Source organism: Vigna unguiculata, chromosome 1 (assembly GCF_037176805.1).
Source record: "Vigna unguiculata cultivar grain cowpea cultivar isolate G323 ecotype 2 chromosome 1, ASM3717680v1, whole genome shotgun sequence".
Lineage (NCBI taxonomy): Eukaryota > Viridiplantae > Streptophyta > Magnoliopsida > Fabales > Fabaceae > Vigna > Vigna unguiculata.
Window position 1 is genome coordinate 42,517,010 of NC_140792.1, and position 10,224 is coordinate 42,527,233.

Consider the following 10,224-nt stretch of genomic DNA (forward strand, 5'->3'; position numbering starts at 1 on the left):
TAATGCTATTTTTACAGAACTTATTTTCAAAAATTAAATTTTGTGACAGCTAATATTTGTATAATTTTTTATTTATATTCTTAAATATTGAAATTAGTATAATAAATATAAATATTGGTACTAACGTATTTTTTATTTTAAAATCTTATGTAATACTATTTTTTAGTTTTAAAATATTTATTATGTGGCGTCAACTTTTTTAAAGAGAATTTATTTTAAAAAATTCTTAAAAAATATAAAAAATTATCGATTCGTTGCTTTACGAAATATATTTTAGAACTTCATAAAATTTTTAGAACATTTTTCACACAAATATTAATGAATACAAATGTTAAAAAAATATTAATTTTGAGAATTTTCTAAAATAAATCCTTTTAAAAAATTTGACGCAACATATAATAAACATTGTAAAACTAAAAAGTAATATTACATAAGATTTTAAAATATAAAAAATAAGTTAATACCGATATTTATATTTATTATATTAATTTTAATATTTTAATTACATTTTAAGTTACGGAAAAATTTAATATAAATAAAAAAAAATTATAAAAATGTTAATTGGTGTATTGAAGTATGATGCATATTCCAAGTATTATTTCCTAAGAACTTTCAAATTATAAACTTTAGATTATTATTGCGTAGTACAATTCAGTTCAAAATCAATGCAATTCGGTTCAAAAATAGTACAATTCAGTTCAAAAATAGTGAAGTTTATTCAAAATCAGTGCAATTTGGTTCAAAAACGGATCAAAATCAGTGTAGTTAAGTTAAAAATTAGTGCAGTTCAGTTAAAAAATATTGCAGTTCAGTTCTGACGTAGTGCAGTTCATAAAATAGTTCAGTTTATAACAGTTCAGTTCAATTTATATTATAGTGCAGTGCAGTTCAGTGCAGTTTATTTTTAAGAATAACAGTTCAGTTCATCTGAACTGTTTTTCAGTTCAGTGCAGTTCATGCAAACAATTTTTTAGTTCAGTGCAATTCATGCGAACAGTTTTTTAGTTCAATGCAGTTTTTGGTAGTGCAGTGCAGTTTGGTTTATTTTGCCCAGTCCTACAAATCTTACATTAGACATGAATCAACTAAAATCTACATTAGACATGAAACTGTACAGTTTAGGGACACATCGCCGTCCAAATTTATTAGTATTTTAAGATTGTAAAAAAAATAATTAATGAAATAAAGAAATTGTGTGTACAGTAAAAGGGGAAAGTAATAATTGAAAAAAGTGTGTTGTTATACATCAATAGACTCCATTTCATTTCATGTACATAAATATTTTAGAAAATCTTAACTACAACCACTTATTTAAAACATTATAGACTTTACCTCTTATATGAGATTTTTGTTCATTATTTTAGAATTTGTATAATATTTCAATACTTCTATCTTAGACTCTTTTTCTTTATATATTATTCTAGAATTTGCATATTACACTTAATAAAATCCCGCTTTCACTTATTCTACAACCTAATTTGAATGTCACAAATGATATATTTGAAGCCATAGTTGGGGAGATATAAGAGGATCATGTCTCATCTTTTTTGGAAGTTGAGGAATTTGATGCTATAGGCAAAGACAAACAAGAAAAGGAGAACCCAACCTAAGTGAACAACAACAACCACCGGGAGGAAGTGATAGTCATAACCAAAGATTTTCTTGAGCAGTTCCTTGAGCCCCATGTTTTCAGCTCCTGGGATTTCCACTTCTGCATTTTCATCACCAAGTTGAGAGGTAACAATGCCATACAGTGTCCAAGCATTAGGAGTAAGCCAATAATACCATCTCCACCATACAGGAATTTGCTATAACATATACGAGAAACATAAGTTTAGATACAAACAAACCTGGTTTCCAACATCATATTATGAATCAAGATATAAAAATAGTAGCTATTGTACCGTCCTAGGAATGACAAAGCCAGAGAAGGTGTTCCAGATGGATAAGAAGAAGGTATTACAAACAGCTGCAACTTGGAAACTCGGGGTTAGGACAACAATCATCATCCCATATAGTGTGTAGTAGATCAAACAAACGAGCATGAAGTAGTAGAATGAAAAGAATTTGGCCGCTGTCCATTCAAACCCAATCAGGGAATAGAGTATGAAACTAAAGACTGTTGTTTGAATAGCGTTATAAATTGTCTCCACTGCCACCTACGAAACCAATTAAACATAAGAAATCTACGAAGGGAATCTGTGTCTCACAAAGATACATAAACTTACAAAAAAAAACACAATTTGGATTTGTAACTCTCTTTAAAATCAATAAAGTTATGCCTTGTCTTGTACATTTGTACCTGACTAATTGCATAGGTCAATGTCGAATACATCCCTGCTGCTCTTTCACGATACAATACGGTTCTTTCTATGTTAACAATTGGCTGCACTCCCAAAGTGTTCTGGGTTCCAAGGAATATCACAGCAGTATACATGGCTCCTACAACATCCCATACATCTTGTTGCTTTTTTCTGGCCATCAAATTAATTAGTTTTGCAACATAAATACTCAATATGAACTTCAACTTCAATTTATCTTTCCAAGACCATAAGAATAGCAAATACACTTGTAATGAACTATTAATTAACTTACATTTTTTTGGCTTTATTCAAGAAAATTAAACCAAAGAGTATCGCAATAAGTATTGTGAAGAAAAATCGAGTGCCATTGTAGGAAGCAGTTCTCCAATAAGACCAATACTGTTTCCAAAAACAAGCCTTGCACTGCACAAAGAATGATTGGGAATATTTGGTTGGGAAGTGCAAGTCATTGGAACCTGGTGGTGGAGTACCGAGTTCTTTGATAAGCTCTTGATTATTTCTGTAGAAAGTATAAAGAAAATAAAGTTATTATTCGTAAAGCTAGAATTTTCGTAAATATAGTGATAAATCATAGGTAAAGACTTACAGGTAAAGAGTAGAGTTAGCGTAAATCTCCGAAAAATCTATGCCAAGTTGAGCTTCATATGAAGGAGTGCTAATCTCAAGCATCCATGTTGCTGGATTATAGCCTTCGTTGATTTTTGGAACTCCTGGAATAGTCTACAGAAAAATATTCATTTATATATAGAGTAAGCAAATATTGCCATTGAAATTGAATAAAGCAAAGGTATAATGATATCATAACTTCGTTAAAATTACAGAAAAAAAATTCAGTACTTCAAAATATTCTATGAGCTGTTGTGAATGATAACCAAGAGGTCCAGCATAGATAACATGTCCTCCTCTTTTCATTAAAAATAACTGCAATAAAGAAAAAATCAAACTTGAACATGTTAATTATGTCAGATAGAAAAACAATCACCTAAAGAAATCAAATTCGCATATGAACTTGAATAATTTCATATTACTAATTTACCTCGTCAAAAGCTTCGAAAATGTCTATGCTTGGTTGATGAATTGTACACACAACGGTTCTGCCAGTGTCCACTGTGTTTCTCACAGTTCGCATAACAATAGCAGCGGCTCTAGCATCAAGACCAGATGTTGGTTCATCCATGAAGATAATTGAAGGGTTGGCAACCAATTCTACCGCAATTGTAAGCCTCTTCCTCTGTTCAGTTGATAAACCGTTTATGCCTGGAAGTCCCACAAGTGCATCTTTGATTGATTTAAGCTCAACCAACTCCATAATTTCTTCAACAAACATCTGTGTCACCAGACAAAGTTGAAATTAATTAAAATTATTAGCCTTACAATTTCCTAAATTCATAATGGCCAAGAAAATATAACAATTTGAGGTTGTCCCCACACACCTTTCGGGTCTGTGTATTCACATCTGAAGGAAGGCGAAGCCATGCTGAAAATAATAGTGATTCATAGACAGTAACATTCGGAGAATGAATGTCATTCTGTTCACAGTAACCACTGACACGAGCAAATGTTGCTTGGTTCTTTGGGTAACCTGAGATGTTAATACTTCCTTCGATGTATCCACCTGTTTTTCTTCCAGCTAATACATCCATGAGAGTTGTCTTCCCAGCACCACTAACACCCATAAGTGCTGTCAATACCCCTGGTCTAAAAGCTCCACTTGCATCATGCAGTAGTTGAAGTCTATCTTCATCGATTCCTTTACTTTTCATTTCCTGATAAACATAAAGCAAAACCAAAACTATTAGGGAAGAATTAATCACATGAAAGTGATACTACAATATTATTTGAAGATATTCATTCACTTACGGCTGGCATGTCTACATAGTAGTTGACATGATTGAACGCAAGTGAAAGAGGTTGAAACGGCATGACCATTCCTTTTCGTCTTTCTCGATGAGAAGCATTTCTTACTGCCATGTCTATTCCCTGACCTCCTGTTTATTGAAAGGACAGAGTATTCAACAAAATAGTGGGACTAAACACTTGAATGACAATGAAATACAATAAGAAAGAATGAAACCCCCAACAAATTTTAAGTAGAAATGAAATACACTTGAATGAGCAAGAAATACCTTCATTCTTCTTGTCATCTTCATCCGTGATGAATGCTTTTGAATCACCAACAGCTGCAAATTTTGTTTGATTGAAAAGGTTCAGAAGTATTGAAAATTCCATTCATTTACAGTGTATTGAAATCTACAGATATATTTTACCATTCAAATAGGTCAATGCAACAATGTAGAGAAGGTTGAAAAGAAGAATAAAACCAAACAACGCTCCAATGCATATCCAAAACCAGTAATCTTCAGTGTAAAAGCCTTTAGACTTGAGAAGCACTTTTCCAACTGTAGGTGCATCAAATCTAGAGTCTGTATTTGGCTGAAAATAAAATATATTTGACAACTCATGAAGTTAATGGAATTAATTTAGACTATGAATTTGTTTTTTTAGTTGAACGTATGTAACAATGGGCAATGATAAAAAAAGAAAACATTTCTTACTTTACTCCATCTTTCATCTAAAAATTCATTTAGTACTACAGCATTCTGACCATAACTCATGGGAGAAACATAGTAACCCCATTTCAACCATGGTTTGATATTATCTGCAGGCATAAAAGAAATTGGGCTAAAATAAGTACTCACTAAAACCATATAACTGTAAAAGATGAGTAGGAAACAAAACAATTCAATCTCAATGTGTATTTATTTTACGTTTCATTGAACTGACATACATATATCTAAAAGATTAAGAAATGAATGATGATGTCTCACCTTTCGAGACAACAAATCCTCCAAGCACAAAGACTAGTTGATACATCACACCACTCAGTATATTAGAAGCAACATATGTTCTGCCAATTGCACCAACCATACGGAATAGAGAGAGAGCCATCTGATGAATGCCAAACAATGCCAATAATTGTTTGAAAAATCTGATGAAACAGAATGATTAGTGTGAGTTTTAGAATTTTACATTCCAGATTGAAAAAAAAAACATAATTGTGAAAAGAAAAAAATGATGGAAGGAAACCCACAGGACCTGCTAGGTGAAGGAGCAAATCCAATTGTGTAGTATGTGAGAACAATCCATATTGCTGATTCCACAAAGGAAATGGGGATCCTGAGAACACATATAGGTAAGGCATAGGCCCATGCAGGGTAGAACATGAAATCCCTTTGTTTGTAGAAGACAGGAAGCCTTGAAACAATCATGGCTTGTTCTGAGAACCCATTGAACATTATGTTCACTACAGAAAAAAACAGTGCTCCAAAGAACTTTCCCCCATCTTCAATTGTGCCCACTGGCATTTTAACTCTAAGAAACACAGTAAAGCCTATAATAGATAACACAACTAACTGTATTATCCTGTATAGGTACACAAACATGTCACGTTTCATAAGCAACCATTCTCTCGAGAAACATGCCTTCAGCAGCTCCCAATTTGATATACCATACTTGTCTTTAACTAGGGCAGCTGGGTGGGTTTGGCTCTTATCATAAGGAACCTTATACTCAGTTCCAAGTTTTTCTCCTATGTGAAACAAATGGAAAGACTTTGCAAATTCTGGAACTGAAACATACCTATAAGGTTCATCTGTTCTAAACCAATATTGTTGTTGATCTTTCTTAGAAGTTACTTCTTGTAGAAAGTCGGCAACTCCCTTTCTTGGAGGACATTTGAAACCCATGTTTTGAAAGAACTCTAGCACATGTTGGCGTGGACCTTGGTACACAATGTGACCTTCTGAAAGTAGGATAATGTCATCAAATAGTTCGTAAGTCTCTGGTGGTGGTTGAAGGAGAGATATGACCATGGTTTCATCCATTATATGAACCATTTGTTTCATGAACTTGCATATCTGAAAGGTGGTGGAACTGTCAAGTCCAGTTGATATTTCGTCCATTAAAAGTGCTTTTGCTGGTCCTACTAGCATCTCCCCTGCATTCAGTTACAATTGAAGCAGTAAGTAATATTGAATATACAAGCTGTTAGAGGCGAAAGTTCTAAGCCATTGGCCACAAAAAGAAAAAATGAGGAGGAGAAATGTTGTTGACAACACTATTTTTTACACTGATCGAACCGAATGACTTTTAACTTAATTTTTATGTGTTTTACTCTATGCATATGATGATAAATTGTTTTATTTTTCATTCTATGATTTTGTGAAGAATAGGTATGTGATGTTATTGACCTGTTGTGACACGCTTTCTTTGTCCACCTGAGATGCCCCTTCTCATGTCATTACCAACCATGGTTTCAGCACAAATATCTAATCCAAGTATCTGTTAAAGCACCACAGAAGTACGTGTAAATAAAAATGATTAAATATATAACTTTTGTTTCCTAAGACTTTTGTTTCTTTTATTTTTTAGATAACTTTATCCATTTTTTAATAAATAAAAAATAAAGAACAATTCCTTTATAAGATTAAATAAAATTTGAAGGCTTCTGACTAATAATACATATGAGTATATGCTTTGGATCTCAATTCTTATTATCAAATACCCATCTGTGTTTTTTTATTTCTTTCATTTATTTGAATCATGTTTATGTATGAGATGTGTGAACAAAACTATTTTTTTTTTCAAATTACAGAAAATTTTAAAAATATCGATTTTATATTAAATAATTGAAAAATTAACTGAAATTTAAGAAATTGCAAAAATATTTAAGTTTAATTATTCATTTTTCCTTTCATTATTATAAAACACGTTTCAGAATAAATTGGTTTTTTATAGAAAAGAATTTATAATTTTATACAATTTAAGATTTATTTTTCTTATTTATTTCTAATAATAGTACAAGTATTTATGTCTTTTCTAATGAATAGTGAGTAGAACTTTAAAAGTCATTACAAAGGTCAATTTGGTTAATGAGAAACATTTTTTTTTTAATTTAACTAAATACTTTACTGATTTTTATGATTATGTTTGATTACGCCATTGCTTACATAAATTTGTCACCAATAAACTCAAATAAGTATATCTGTATTCAAATTAAAGAGAGTTTATTGCATAAATAATGTTTTAATTTTGAAGAATCCATATTAAAACATTACTTTTATTAATAAGTACTTCATCATTATATACACTAGTTGAAGTATTCTTTTTATACTAAAGACAAGTGGAGAGAATATGAAGTTAGGTAAGAAAATTACAAACCTTAAGAACATAATCTGTTTGCAAATTGGTGTTTTGACCAGATATGACAGTAGCCTTCATAAATGCGTCAATATGAGAATCAGGTTTGATTCCTTTGTATTTCTCCCTCCGTAGAAGTTCTTCTAACATTTCATACCTCGTACCAACACCTAGACAACGTCCTGTAAAATCTAATGTCTCTCTCACTGTCATTTCTCCATAGTGAATATCATGTTGCCCAATGTACGCACAAGTTTTTCTACATACAAATTCATTAAGCTCATGCCCACAGTAACTTACTCTCCCACAAACCTGATCATCGTAAAAACAAATTATACCTGAGATTATTCAAACGATGAAGAAATTATTTAAGTAAATTAATTGGAACCAAACAAAGATACATGAAAACAGAGAGTGAACCTTTAAATCTGGGTCAAGCTTCCCTGCAAGGGCTAGAAGTAATGTTGTTTTCCCTGCACCTGGAGGACCTAGAAGTAGGGTCATCCTGACAGATAAATTACCATGTTAAATAAAACAAGAAGGAAAATGATTGGTTGATACTACTTGACAATAGAGATGTCAATCGTCAATTTGGTTAAGCACACCTTATCCCCGTGTGTTAGGCCCACGACCGAAAAGTCCTTATTAAAAAATTTCATAAGATAAAAAACCCATCATGTGAGCCAGATTAATCTATGGACTTTCTTTTTAGAAATAAAGAATATATTATTTTTAAATATATTTTATTAATTTTTTTATAGGTTGATGTGTCTCGACCTTTTGTCATATCGGTGAGGATTGATATTTAATTCAGGCGTATTCAACTCCAATCAAATTTGATGAATTGTCCATGGTCGAATTTGCCTGAGTCAACCTCGATCGAAAATCGACCGCGTTACCACTTGTCAAAATTTGTCCAAATTCAATTGATTTGGCATTGAACGAATTCGATGAGACGGCCCTGTCTGAAATTCGACGGCCCGAGCTGGTCCATCTCGGCTGAAGGCCCAGGATGCTCTGTCTCAACCAATAGCAAGGGTTGACCCGTCTCAACTATCAGTCTAGGTCGATCCGTATCAGTCCAGGTAGGCCACTCTAGCATGTCGATCTGGACCAGCCTATCTTAGCTTGTCTCGGTCTCATGCCCAGCTTGACTCGTTTCGACCTTAAGTCTGAATCAGTCCTTCTCAACCTTTGACCCGCCATCTAGACGTTTAGTTCGTCTTGGTCGCCGACACGACCTAACATGTCTCAATCTTTGACTTAAGCTAAAAATATTACTTTTAAAAGTTAAAGTATTTTAGTAGGATCAAACCTACTTCAGTCTGACCCTAACCTACTTGAAAGTGGACTTTGGAGACTGGAGCTTGTTTTAACCCCTCATTTGGAATCTCCCTGAAAGGGAAGTAATGAAGGATGAATTAGGACTAATCCATGGACTATTGGCCACATTAACACTTCTACTTAATATTCTACTTTCAGAAGTAAAATAGTCATTAAAAAGATGAACTTTTATTAGAAGTGTCAAAATGGGTTGGAACCCACGAGCCAACCCGGCTCACCACGGGTTCGGGCTGGGTTGGGTTAATTTTTTTTTACAAATCTCAATACAGGTTGGATCGGGTTAGGTTGTTTTTATTAGCCAAGACATAGATAATTTGTATTTTTGTGATTTTAGTTTGTATTTGGATTTCATTAAAGTTTATTTATATTTTAATTAGAATTATAATTTAGTTTTGATTGAAAAAAAAAATTATATATATATTTTTAATTGAGTCTGTGAGTCAACCCATTTAACCCGCCAGGTCAAGTTTGAATATTGTTGGCTCGCTAATAAATGAGCTGGGTTGGGTTGGCTCACTAAGTGATCAACCCGTGATGAGTCGAGCCAAATTGGGTCAGATTACCCGTTTTGACAGGTCTAACTTTTATATTAATAAAAAAAGGTTAAATTATACTTTTAGTCATCATTTTCGTAGCAAAATTTGAATTTGGTCCCTCAATTATTTTTTATCTCAATCTGGTCCCTATTTTGGGAAATTTGATCAAATCAAGTCCTTTCCGTTAGTGGTGTAGTAACAGTGTTAAATGGGATGCCACGTGTCAGCTTCTGAATTTTTCGAATTTTATTTTATTTTATTTTATTTTGAATTTTTTTTAATTTTTAATTTTTTTTTAAAATTTTTAAAAAAATTAAAATTTTGCCACATGTCAAACTGACATCATGCCACGTGACAGTGACAGTGCCACATGTCACTATTATGGGAGGTGTCATTTTCTCATTCTCAATTTGGTCCCTGTATTTTAATTTTTGTCTCAATTTAGTCCCATTTTTTGTAAAAATTGTACAATTTTGTCCCTCTCCAAATTGAAACCAAATTTAATTTCTATATAAATATGACAAATATTTCTATCAAAATTGATATTTCAAGTAAATATTTTTAACAAGATTAAGTTTATTTTAATTTATATTTTACATTAAATTTTATTTAAAATTGTTTTAAATTTATTAATAGAGAATAATGCTAATAAAAAAAAAATCATAAATTATATTGATATTTTATTACATTATACTTTAATATTATTTTTTATTTGAATTTATATTTTAAATAATTGCATATTTTTAAAATGTGTAAAATTCAATAATTTCTATACAAATGTTTTAGTTGGTATAAAAATAACAATTATATAATTTAAGAAA

At 31.8% G+C, this 10,224-nt stretch overlaps 1 protein-coding gene across 1 annotated transcript; it reads right to left on the minus strand.

Moving 5' to 3' along the window:
• Positions 1 to 1,391: 1,391 nt before the first annotated feature.
• Positions 1,392 to 8,020, minus strand: LOC114190939 (ABC transporter G family member 39-like). Its single transcript, XM_085673545.1, has 17 exons — positions 7,944 to 8,020; positions 7,545 to 7,835; positions 6,575 to 6,665; positions 5,421 to 6,321; positions 5,153 to 5,313; positions 4,880 to 4,983; positions 4,592 to 4,757; positions 4,451 to 4,504; positions 4,185 to 4,312; positions 3,758 to 4,090; positions 3,361 to 3,651; positions 3,162 to 3,245; positions 2,911 to 3,044; positions 2,596 to 2,823; positions 2,303 to 2,474; positions 1,905 to 2,159; positions 1,392 to 1,808 (listed from the first exon to the last, which is right to left on the minus strand). Exons 2-17 carry the CDS (start codon positions 7,734 to 7,736, stop codon positions 1,539 to 1,541), a joined length of 3,564 nt encoding a protein of 1,187 aa, XP_085529671.1. The 5' UTR covers positions 7,737 to 7,835; positions 7,944 to 8,020; the 3' UTR covers positions 1,392 to 1,538.
• Between the last annotated feature and the right edge of the window lie 2,204 nt (positions 8,021 to 10,224).